The sequence below is a fragment of the Telopea speciosissima genome, chromosome 7 (assembly GCF_018873765.1).
Source record: "Telopea speciosissima isolate NSW1024214 ecotype Mountain lineage chromosome 7, Tspe_v1, whole genome shotgun sequence".
NCBI lineage: Eukaryota > Viridiplantae > Streptophyta > Magnoliopsida > Proteales > Proteaceae > Telopea > Telopea speciosissima.
Window position 1 is genome coordinate 29,381,805 of NC_057922.1, and position 13,296 is coordinate 29,395,100.

Genomic DNA, 13,296 nt, shown 5'->3' on the forward strand with positions numbered 1-13,296 from the left:
CGAAATTGGGACTGAACTGAATCCTAATTCCGGGTTTTTAAACCTTGATCTGCTTCCCGGCCCTCCTTTACTTTGTTTTTCCACTCTCTCTCATTTTTTTTTTCTTGGGGTACAGCCTATGATGTTTTAATTACTCTAAAGATTATTAGTTTTGTATGCTCATACGAATTATGGGAAGGAGGAAGCAAGCCCCCTCCAAAAAAAAAAATCATGGTGGCAATGAATTGAAAAATTAAGCTGTGACCAAATAAAACCGATTGTTAAACTAATAATACCGAGTCAAATGAATAAAATTGATTAAGCTGAATAACGGAACCGATTAAACCAATTACGAACTGTATACCAAACCGAAACAAACTGGTAATAAACACATGAGTACATGACCGGAACCGATTGCAAACCAAATAACCAAAACCAGTTATCAATCGGTTTCGATTTGGGAACTAAAAATCTATTTATAATTGGTTCTGTTTCTATCAATTTGAAAACAATTTGAATTCAAATTGAACAAACCAAACCGTTTAAACTAGAAACTAACTAATTAATACCCTTATGGTGCACATTAAGGGTATCAATTGGGATGGTTCCCGGTATTTGAGACGTGTGATATGTGTCCATACCAATACCGGTACTAAAGGTGCCAATCCCAGTATTTAGTAAATGGGACCAAACATAGGTCCGAGTTCCAAATATTAGTAGGATGGGATAGTATCAATTCCTAAAGGGTTCTAGGCTCGATAAAAAAGGGAGAAGATCTTCAATGGTTCCAAATGGTTTCATTATTCGAAAACAACTTAGAATACGAAATTAATACAATTTACATGGTTTTACTTCTTCAAACTCCCTAAAATTATATGTAAGTTTTTCAACGTCTAAGAAATTTTTTTTTTGGATGAATTACATCTAAAAATTAATGAGGCTGAAATAAATAAAACAAGTTTATAGAAATATAACTAAAGGTCCATTAATTGAAACTCAAAAATAAAAAAAATACTCAAGATAAAATACCACTAAAATACATCAAATTATGCGATACAAGAATATTATGAAATATACCTTTGGAAGGGTACTGAAAGTTTTAAAAGTTCTGATATCTAAATGGTATTTCGGTATTGGTACCATTGGGAATTCCATCCCAAAACCGTCCTGTCCCATTTATTATTCGGTATCAAAATCAGATTTCAATATCGTCTCGTTTATTAATGGGACAGTTGGACGATCTAATATAGGGTTGTAGCGGGGCGGTTCTTGATAGTGGTCCCAAATAGACTACACAAGGAATTTTTATCGTATGCGGTTCCCTGACCGATGTCGTTCCCTAGTGCGTCTCACAAGAGGGGGGTGAATCCCACCCGGGTAGAGTGTTCTATCAAGTGCCCCAGGTGGGTCCCACTCCTCCTCTTGTGAGAGGCACTAGGGAACCGCACCGGTCAAGGAACCATAGATGATAACGATTCACTTCCCAAGTCCAATTTCTCTGCTTGTACATGCTGGTGTACATACATGTGAGAGGCAACCAATTATCCTATTTTTGCCATTTACAAGGGGAGGAAGGGTATTTATGAGAATAAAATAAATATATGATTGACTCTCAAATGTACGATCACCTACACGTACGGATGATCCATGTTTAGACTGCAGAGTCTTTAAAAATTAAAAGTCAGGTCGCTTGCACAAAGTCGTTCAACGTTCTAACGTAACAGGCAAAGATTGAGATTAACGACAGGGCATTTACGTCATTTAAGGAAAAAAAATTCCAAACATGAATTTATTATGTCTTATCAGGGCAAATTTGGAGGTTGTTTTCGTAGTTATGGTCAAGTCCCGGGGCATTTAGAAGATTCAAAATTATAAATAAAACTTGTACAGACCCAACTTTACCCTCCTGAAAGGTTTCATTTCCAAGTTTTCCAACGAGCGAAGACTGCTTGTGAGGATCGATCCAAAAGAGTTGCAGAGAGTACTGGAAACTGAACACTCTCGGCATTAATGGCGGAAGAAGAGAAAACTCCAAAATCTAGTGGAGAGAGAGAGAGAGTGAAGCTCTTCGTCGGTCAGGTCCCAAAGCACATGACCGAAGCTCAGCTTCTCGCAATGTTCAAGGAAGTTGCTCTGGTGGACGAGGTCAACATCCTCAAAGACAAGTCTACTCGTGATTCCAGAGGTTGAGAAAACTCTGCCTTCAACTCTTGTTCTTCAAATTGTTTCTGCATTTTGTTATCATATGTTCACTCTGGACGAATTGCGAATGCCTGTTCTGAGCGATTTATGCGTGTGTGATTTTGAATGGGTACTCGCGGTTGTTTAAACCCTAGATTGACATTTTAGTTTATTTCTATGTTTTTATATCTGGTTTTCGTTTTACAGGTTGTTGTTTCTTGACATGTCCGTCCAGGCAGGAAGCAGATAAGGCAGTCGATGCGTGTCATAACAAGCGAACGCTTCCAGGGGTGAGTTGAAGTCTCATCCGTTTTCATAGGTGATGTGGTTTTAGTCGTTATGTTGACAGTCTCATTGTTTTTTGATCACTTGAGAGTACTGACACTGTATTTAAAATTTTTTTTGGCGGGGGGGGGGGGGGACTACACTGATCTGTTTGCTATGAGCCGATATTGTAAGGTTTGAGGTTTTCCTATGGGAGTATGGGTTGAGCTTAGGGTTTGATTGTTGTTTAGTTGAATGTTGACTTTATGTTCTGATACTTGTGGCTCGAATTCTTGTACCCTTTTCGAAGCTTGCCCCACTCCAACATTTTTTTGTGGCTACCCGAAAGGGATTTGGTGTGAGGTCTGTGATGGTAGCATAGGGCTTGGACCGATAGGTATGACACGACCCGATGGATCGACCCAACTTGGAGGAGTATTCGTTTTGTTTTATTATCTTATTGTGTGTAAGCAAGTGAAAAAGTAAGATTTGGGGGTTTCCGAGTTAGGGTTTTCTGGGGAGAGTTCTTGTTGCGATTTTTGGTGTTCTTGAGAGGTCTCCACTGTACTTCTCTTCCATTACACAGTGAATCATCTTCAGCTTCGCTCGTTGATGTAGCACATCGTGTTGGTTTGCGAACCACGTTAAATTTCTATGTCATCTTTGCTCTGTTTTTGTTTCTTTGTATTTCTTGGTGTTTGTGTTAACATGTTCCTTTCAGCTGCAGTTTGTTGAAGTATGAGAAGTGTTGGGGGAATATTCCCACATCGGTTATCCCTGGGGCCTGTCCTCTCATATACTTGAGTCCCTCCACCCAATAGTTCAAGCTTTTGGGTTGGATGTTTACATGGTATCAATGCTGGTTTCTCTAGTCCTGGTGCAATGTTTCCAGACTTGCTTTTATTCATTTGTGCATGTGTAGGCAGCACGACGGTTCCATCTTGCCTACACGTGGGGGAGTGTAGGGAGAATAGTCCCACATTGATCACCCTTGAGACCTTCCAACCTCTCATATACCTAAGGTTCCAGGTTTCAGTTTCGAGCCTGGTTACAGCCAAGCTCGAAACTGAAATGTTTTTACTGAAACCAAAGTTTCGCTTGAAACTTGTACTTTATTCCCCCTGCAAATTATGATTGTTGGTTTTGAGGGCCAAATGGCCAAATTAGGTCATGAAACTTCTAGGACACCCTATTTTAGGCCTTCTGAACATAGCGGAACCATTACAAACTCCTACCCAAAATAGTTGTTTGACTTCGGACCTAGATTCCAAAACAGTCCCAAGTTTCTAAAACAATGTAGCGAATCCCGCATTTTAGTGGTTTTGATCCGGGCCGGAGCTAGTTTTGGAATCTTGGGTCTTCAACTTTGAATCTGGCACAGATCTTCCAACTACATAGCAGATAAAGTTCGCTTGCCCAGTGGAAAGCTTGCTAATTTGTTGATTGATGAAAGGCAAAGCAACAATTTCCTCTCGTGATCTGTGGTCGAGATGCTATCAAAGACCAACCAGATCATTATTCAGTTTGAGGATTTCGTATTCATTGAATTTCTGTTTCTCATATTGTGATGATGATTCTTGTGAAGTGTTCAAATCTTCTCAACACATTATTAACTTGGGTCTAGAGTGGTTAGAAGAATGAAAAAGGCGTTGTTGATTGTGATAGAAATTTGCACCCTACAACCTTCTCACATGTGCTAGGCATTCATTTTTCAAGGATTGATTGACAAAATATGCTTGTAGTCAAAGACAGTGATATCGACAGTGCAGCCTTAGGACGAGCCGAATGGATCTACACAAGAGTAGGATAGTTCGGATGTGGGACAACAAGTACTGGCCAAGGAAGATGAAACGATTATTATGGGTGAAGATACAATAGACTCTACTGCAATACATTGAGTTCATTCTTTCGCACAATTTTCCAGACGTGGATGCTGCCCCAAAGCTTTATTTTTGGATTTTTTTCAAGTTGCAAACAAGGAGTCGATAGCCTCTATTCAAGTATTTTTATTCTTGCCCTTCTACAAAACTCGTGGTTGAGTTTTTCTCAACACTGGGGGAATTGATTTAAGATCGGTTTCATGGGTCGGTCTAAACCCATTCGAGAACCCAGATCGAGAATCGGGTAATGTAGACCAATCACAAGTGATAACTATTCTACAAGAGGATCGCACACTTCTGTTCCAGCAACAGAAAATACTTCGATCGGTTCTCAGATTTGTAGAAATTTTAGACCAATAAAATTAAAAAAAAAGAAGGAAAGAAGAAGATAGGGTAGTTTATCTTAGATTCAGGCCTCTCACCCATGGCCTCTCATCGTATTTTGGTCTCTCACTAATGGTATCCATAGTTCGAGAACTTGCAAGATCTCGGCGAGTTTCTTGGTTTTTTGAGAAACCAAGACGAGATAGGATACGATACAAAATTGTGGAATTCCGTGAATATTGGCTTGATCAATGTGACCATAGCCGTGCTTTATTTATAATATGATAGTGAACATTCTAGAATAGGTATAAGGATATAATTACCCCTAGGACAATTTTACCCTTGAACCTATATTACAACACTCCCCCTCAAGTTGGTGCATACATATCAAACATGCCCAACTTGCTAACTATAGGAAAAAATAACTTAGGACTGATTCCTTTGGTAAGGATATCAGCCAACTGATTACTAGATTGAATAAATGGAATACAAATTAGCCCTTGTTCCAACTTCTCTTTGATGAAGTGCAGGTCAATCTCAACATGTTTGGTACGATCATGTTGAACCGAATTGTGCGCAATGCTGATTGCGGACTTGCTACCACAGTAGAGCCACATAAGAAGATCAATAAACATCCCCAAATCTTGAAGAAGCCTCTTGAGCCAATGAACTTCACAAATCCCCTAGGCCATAGCTCGGAACTCAGCTTCAGCACTAGATCGAGCTATAACAGCTTGCTTTTTGCTTCTCGAAGTAGTTAGGTTTCCTCCAACAAATGTGCAATACCCAGATGTGGACTTCCTATCATCAGGACTACTGGCCCAATTTGCATCAGTGTATGCTTCTATCCGAAGGTGGTTATGAGGAGAGAACAAGACTCCTTTTCCAGGAGATGACTTAAGGTAACGGAGAATTCTATATGCTGCTTCCAAGTGAGAAGAGTGAGGATCATGCATGTATTGACTGACAGGCTTACAACAAATGTGATATCCGGCCGGGTATGTGAGAGGTAGATCAATCGGCCAAATAGCCTCTGATACCTTTTGGAGTGGGCTGATGTGGGACGGTGAATTAACACGTCGTGACACCTTATCTAGAATTATGTTAAAAACTATTTATCCACCCGTGTCCCCTTTTAGATAGTCCTTTGTGTTAGAGCTCCTGTATGATATACATATTGTTTCCTCACTTTACTACAAGGCCGGCCTTTTAGAGGAAGCGGTTCCAACATGGCATCAAAGCCAATTCTCTGATCTAGGTTATACAGAACTTCTTTCCATCACTTTCTCCCTTCTTTTTTTTTGGATGAATAAATAATTCAATTACCAAAGGGAGAAGAAAGGAGGGGGGGGAGAGGATACAAGCAAAAGCTGACCCCACCCCTACCAAAAAGCAGGGACAACCCAAAAAAACGCTAAAAAATAATAAGCCAGATAAACCAAAGAACCAAAGAACCAAGCCCGGCTCGAAAAAGGCTGACTAACCTGGGTCAATAGGCTCACCGCTTTGAGCAATGAATCTATAATCTAAATGGAAAGGCGAATTCAATTCAGGGGCGGCCAAGGAGTAGGAAAGGTAGGGACGCTTCTTAGGGAAAGGAGGGGAATTGAGGTTACGGCGACGGAAAAGGCGAAGAGAAGGGGAGGCGGCAAGGAGAAGAAAGCTGGTAGGGGAGGGATCTGGGCCATTTAAACCGGATGGGCCAGAAGGGCCAGACAAAGAGGCGCAAGGGGAGGGATCTTGGCCACTTTCTCCCTTCTTTTCTCTCTCAATCTCTCTTCTTCTTCTCTCCTTGGTTCTTCAAGGGCAGCACTAATGAGGTGATCATATTATGATCTGGATGCTGCCCTCCATCCCACCTCAACATAGATGATCTGAATATATATTTTTTCTTCGATAGCTGCTGCCTCCCCTCTTCTGCGATTTTTTGGATTGCTTCTATCTCTTGAAAATCAATCCTATATCAGTTTGGGGGATTGATTGTTTACTTTGGAGCTCAACTAGCAGGCTTCGGACAACATCTATTAAGTTACTTCATCTACAATTGAAGACCTTCCTTTTATCGATCTCAACTGTCATGGTTTTTTGGAAACCCTGACACTATATCGATCTTAGGGTTTCAGCCATCTGATTGGGGAGATTTTTTTAGGGAAGCCTTCCCTATCCTATTGGTGCACTCGACCTTCATTCCAGCCCCTTTTGTTGTAGATTTTTGAAGATATCAAGTTCCCAAAATTTTTGATCGATTTTGCCTATATCGATCTGTTATTTGCTTGGCTGGCTGCATTATGTCTGATCTTACCACGGCTACCTTTAGAGGTGATGGTCAGTCCAGGACTGAGTTCCTTCCTTAAGCTGCTGCTATTAAACTTGATGGTACAAATTACTTAATATGGGCCAGATCTCTCTCTTTGACTGTGGCTGGAAGAGGACTCACTGGCCATCTTATTGGCACCTCTACACAACCACCTGATGAGGGTCCTCTTCAGGATCGATGGACTGCTAATGTTGCTATGGTTATGTCATTCTTATTGAATTCCATGCAACCTGACCTCTCTAGTCAGTATCTTCTCCTTGAAACAGCCACACAAGTATGAACTGCTGCCAAGGAAACCTATGGACAATTAGGAAATGACGCTTAAGTTTATGAGATCCGTATGATATTCCATGCCACTACACAGAAGGAGTTGTCTGTCTCTAAATATTATGCTGCCCTCAAGAGCTTATGGCAACAATTGGATTACTACTCTCGTTTCCAGCCTTCTACTGCTGCGGACATTGCTGCCTATCGAAAATATGTGGACCAGATTCGTGTTTATGATTTCTTAGCTGGTCTTAATGCTGAATACAATCCAATTCGTGAGCAAGGTCTTGGTCGGGTTCCTTTCCCAACATTGGAGTAGGCTTTTTCTTTTGTTCACACTGAGGAGACCTATCGGGCTGCTATGTTCACTCCTACGGTTGAGAGATCAGATTTACAAGCTGCTGGTTCCAGCCTTATTCCTAAATCTAAGAGTAATGCTTCGGCTGCTTCAGCAAAAGAGCCTGTAAAGTGTGAACATTGCAACAAACCATATCACACTAAGGCTAATTGCTGGAAATTATATGGGAAGCCTACTGATTTTGAGGCCAAACGTGGTCGTGGTAAAACTAAAAACAAGGCTAATCACATTGAAAGTGTAGCTATAGCCCCCACTGCTGAACATGGTCTCTCCCAAGAAGAATTATTGGCTTTCAGGCGTATGTTACAGACTTCCGCTGCCTTTACTACATCTCTTCCTGCTAGTTACTCCACTCCATCAGGTTTCCACTTTGCTCGTTCAGGTTTTTCTTTTCTGGTCATGGTGCATTGGTTGTCTCCACTCCATGGATCATAGACTTTGGTGCCACTGATTACATGACAGGTTCTTTTAGCCTTTTTCATACCTATTCTCCTACTTCTGGCAAGGATAAAGTCAGAGTGGCTGACGGCTCCCTCTCATCGGTTTCTGGGAAAGGATCCATTAGCTGCTCACCTTCTCTTACCTTGTCTTCTGTTTTGCATATTCCCAATTTCACTACTAATCTTCTTTCTATTAGTGGTCTTACTAAAAATCTAAATTGCAAAGTGAGCGTTTTTAGCATTTTCATAAGATGGTTCAGACCCAATTTAATGCCACTCTCAAAGTCTTGAGAAGTGACAATGGGACAGAGTATATGGACGGTCAGTTCCAAAAATACCTTGCTGCCCATGGGATTTTACATTAGACCAGCTGTGTTGATACTCCAGCCCAAAATGGTGTGGTTGAGAGGAAAAATTGCCATCTCTTGGAGGTGGCTAGAGTACTTATGTTTGCTTAACATGTTCCCTCCTTTTATTAAGGGGATACTATCCTCACTGTGGCCTATTTAATTAATAGGCTACCCACTCGGGTTCTTGGTTCTAAGTCCCCTGTTGAGCTATTACATGGCTCCTCTTCTTTTATTGTTCCCCCTAGGGTGTTTGGTTGTGTTTGTTATGCTAGGGATACTAGATCCCCTGGTAAACTTGAGCCCCGTGGTCTCCGCTGCATTTTTGTAGTTTACTCTGCTACCCAAAAGGGGTACAAGTGTTATTATCCTCCTGCCCGATGTACCATGGTAAGTATGGATGTTGTCTTTCATGTGACTCTCCTATTATTCGTCCCCACTTCTTCAGGGGGAGAGTTCTAGTGAAGATGTGTTGACCATAGACCCCCCTTAGGTATGTGCATGATGAGTCTGCCCTTATTTCTGCTCCTGTTCCTCCCTCTTCTTCAGGGGGAGATGTTCCTATACAGGGGGAGGTTCCTGCTCCTGTTCCTCCCTCTTCTTCAGGGGGAGATGTTCCTACACAGGGGGAGATTACCGAAATTCCTACTGAAGGGGAGATCACTCCAGTCCCGAAAACCATTGGTGAATTTCAGCGGAGGATTGATGCATCCAATTTGAAGGTTTATACAAAGAGCAGAACCAGACATAAGCAGCTTCGATCCACTACAACACAAGTACCCATCCAACTCCGGATCCAGAACCTACTTCTCCACCTGGTAATACTTCTTCTCTTGACCTACCTATTGCCATTCGCAAAAGTGTTAGGGCTTGCACTCAACACCCTATATCTAATGTTTCTTATGATTCCCTTTCTCCATCTTTTCGTGCTTTTGTTTCTTATCTTTCTTCTGTTCGTATTCCTCAAAGTTGGCAGGAAGCTCTTTCAGATGGAAAGTGGAAGGCAACCATGATGGAAGAAATGGATGCCTTGAAAAAAAATGACATATGGGAGCTTGTGGTTCTTCCACCAGGGAAAAGGACTGTTGGATGCAAGTGGGTGTTTGTAGTGAAACAGAAGGTGGGTGGCACTGTGGATGGATATAAGGCACGACTCATGGCAAAAGGGTTCACTCAGACTGTAGAAACAGATTTGAATTAGGTTAATGCTTGGATGATTAGTTCATCCCAAGCACATTGTATTTATAACTATAATGAAATAGTAAAAATAATTACATAAGCAATGTGGGATTAAACCACATAAGAAACTAACAAATAATAAAGGAAAAAAGTCCAGAATACCCCCACGGTATTCTGGCCCAATATAACTAACACTCCCCCTCAAGTTGGAGCATATATATCATGCATGCCCAACTTGACTAAGATAGGATGAAACAGCTTGCTACTCTATCCCTTAGTGAACACATCAGCTAGCTAATCAGAAGACTTCACAAAGGGAACACAAACGAGGCCAGCTTCAATCTTCTCCTTGATGAACTGTTTGTCAACCTCCACATGTTTCGTGCGATCATGCTGGATAGGGTTATGAGCAATACTAATAGCCGCTTTATTGTCACTTGACAATAAAGCATCATTGGAAGATGGACAGCAACACCAATATCCTGCAATAACCCTCTAAGCCATAGAAGTTCACAAATTCCTTGTGCCATTGCGCGGAATTCGGCTTCAGCACTAGACCTTGCTACAACATTTCGCTTTTTGCTCCGCCTCGAAAGGTTTCCACCCACAAAGGAACATTAGCCAGAGATAGATTTCTGTCGGAGAACCAGCCCAATCGGCATCAGTATAGGCTTTAACCTTCAAGTGACCATTGGCAGATAGAAGAATTCCCTTTCCTGGAGCAGACTTCAAGTACCTCAAAATACGACGGACCACATCCATATGAGAGGAATATAGATCGTGCATGAACGACTCACCAAACTCACAAAGAATCGCAATGTCGGGCGTGTGTGGGAAAGGTAGATTAGTTTGCCTACTAACCGATAGCACCCTTGTCAACCAGCTCACCCTCTTTCTCCTAAGTTTTGTAGTAGCTTCCATAGGAGTATCTGAAGGATGACAGCCAAGTAGCCCTGTCTCAGTCAATAGATCAAGGACATATTTTCTTTGAGAAAGAAAGATGCCCTTTGAAGATCGAGCAACTTCTATCCCTAGAAAATATTTTAGGGGACCAAGGTCTTTGACCTCAAACTCACGGCCAAGAAGAATTTTCAAATCCCTGATTGCAGCATCATCATTACCAGTGATCACAATATCATCCACATAGACTACGAGAAGAGTAACCTTGTCACCAAGTCGTCTGATAAACAAAGTGTGATCAGCATTGCTCTGCGTGTAACCTGCTGAAATCATAGCCTTATGAAATCTACCAAACCAGGCCCTGGGTGACTGCTTCAAGCCATAAAGGGCACGCTTCAATTTACAAACCTTGCCCTTAGTCCTGTCATCAAAGAAACCAGGTGGAATGTCCATATATACCTCCTCCTCAAGCTCCCCATGGAGAAAGGCATTGACATCTAATCGTCAAGACCCCACCCAAGATTTGCAAGACAAGATAATAACACCGACAAAGTGTTGAGCTTTGCCACATCGGTGCAAAGGTCTCCTGATAGTCAACTCCATAAGTCTGAGTAAACCCCTTTGCAACCAAACGTGTCTTGTACCTATCCACCAAACCATCAGCCTTCTGTTTTAACTACGAAGACCCATGTACAGCCCACTGGTTTTTTCCCTGGAGGAAGAGCCACAAGATCCCACGTATTATTTTTGTGTAGTCTTCTCATTTCTTCCAACATTGCTGTCTTCCACTTTCCATCTGTAGATGCTTCCTGCCAATTTCTAGGAACCGAAACAGAGGAAAGAGAAGATACAAATGCACGAAAAGAGGGAGAAAGAGAGTTATACGAAACAAAATGAGATATGGGATGTAAAGTGCAAGTCCTAGTACCTTTGCGAAGTGTAATAGGTAGGTCGGAAGGAGAAGGATTACCAGGAGATGTAGGATCTGTGTTTGGAGCCGGCAATTGGATGGGTACTAGTACTATAGTGGGATGCAACTGCCCTCTTGTGGACCTTCCCCTTGTATAGGTGATCATGTTGGAGTTGTCAATTCTCTTCTGAAATTCACCAATAGTTCTCTGGACCAGAGTCTGCTCCCCCTGAGTAGGAATATGAACAACCCTATTTTCTATGGTCTCCCCCTGTAAAGGATTCCCATTAGATGAGGGAGGAACAGCCAGAGGTTGTTGGGAGGTCTCCAAAGTAGGATGGGCAGCATCCAAGGGTGGATGGGAAGCATCCAAAAAGCGCTGGACAGCAGCCGTGGGTGGTAAAGAGGGCTGGGCAGCCAGAGGCTCCTCAGGTAGAGGAATCTCGAAAGCCACATCTTCACCAGCACTCTCCCCTGAAGAGGTGGCGAAGAATAATAAGAAAGGGACTCATGGAAAACAACATCCATGCTAACCATGGTACGGCGGGAAGGGAGATGGTAACATTTATTGCCTTTCTGGGTTGGAGAATAACCCAAGAAAATACAACGGAGTCCTCGAGGTTCAAGTTTGGTGGGAGATTTAGTGTCTCGAGCATAACACACACAACCAAACACCTTAGGAGGCACAATAAAGGAGGAATTACCAATTAAAACATCAGAGGGGCTACGGGAGTAAAGTACCCGAGATGGCAGCCTATTGATGAGATAGGCTCCCGTGATAACCGTATCCCCCCCATATCGAGACGGGACATTCCTCGCAAACATTAAGGCTCTGGCCATTTCTAACAAGTGGCGGTTTTTCCTTTCTGCCACACCATTCTGGGCAGGGGTATCAACACAACTAGTCTGATGAATGATGCCATGGTCAGCCAAATATTTTTGAAATTGTGATTCTTTATACTCTGTTCCATTATCACTTCTCAATATTTTGAGAGTAGCCTGGAACTGAGTTTGGACCATTTTATGAAAGTGTTGAAAGCATGAAAAAACTTGATTTTTGGTGTGCAAGAGATAGACCCATGTGTTCGTAGAATGATAATCAATGAAAGATACAAACCACCGATGGCCAGAAATAGAGGGTTTACGATTAGGGCCCCAAACATCAGAATGCACTAATTGAAAACAAGAAGAACTTCTTTTATTTGAAATAGGATAATTTGAACGTGTCTGTTTGGCCAGAACACACGCCTCACAAAAAAAATCATCCTTAGTATATAGGGTGACCAAACTAGGAAATAAATGTGCTAAAATTCCTAAAGGGGGGTGACCTAACCTAGAGTGCCACTGGTAGAGTTCAGAAGAGACCATGGAGTTCCGGTGTAGTGGAGAAGGTAATGGTGGTGGAGAGAAGCGACCATCATCAAGCAGGTACAGCCCACCGTGCACTTTACCCAATCCAATCGTCTTCCCAGAGGCCAGATCCTGAAACACACAATGAGAAGGAAAGAAAGTAACTTTGCAGTTAAGATCACGAGTAATACGACTAATGGAAAGAAGGTTAGTAGTAAAATTAGGAATGTGCAAAACAGAAGTTAAGGGAAGGGTGGAGGTGCAGTTGATGATTCCCTTTCCAGAGATAGCTGAAAGAGAACCATCAGCTACCTTGACCTTGTCCTTCCCAGAAGTAGGAGAGTATCGATGAAACAAACTAGAGGAACCGGTCATATGATCTGTAGCCCCAGAATCTATGATCCAAGGATGGGAGGCTATAGAAGCACAATGACCGCCAAAAGGAATACCTGACTGGGCAAAGTGTGAACCTGAATGAGCGGAAGAATTGGCAGTAGCTGATGTAGTAGAGGCAGCAGCAGCGGAAGACCTCAGCATACGTCGAAATGCCTGTAGCTCATCCTGGGATAGACCAGGGTCAGTAGTAGGGTCTGTAGTAAT

The 13,296-nt window shown here is 42.2% G+C and overlaps 1 protein-coding gene across 1 annotated transcript in view; it reads left to right on the forward strand.

Moving 5' to 3' along the window:
- Positions 1–1,900: 1,900 nt before the first annotated feature.
- Positions 1,901–13,296, forward strand: part of LOC122668427 (RNA-binding protein BRN1-like) — a 28,014-nt gene continuing 16,618 nt past the window's right edge. The window contains exons 1-2 of the mRNA XM_043864992.1: positions 1,901–2,164; positions 2,368–2,450. Of these exons, the coding sequence (XP_043720927.1) occupies positions 1,990–2,164; positions 2,368–2,450 (258 nt within the window). The 5' untranslated portion in view covers positions 1,901–1,989. The remainder of the gene's footprint in view (positions 2,165–2,367; positions 2,451–13,296) is intronic.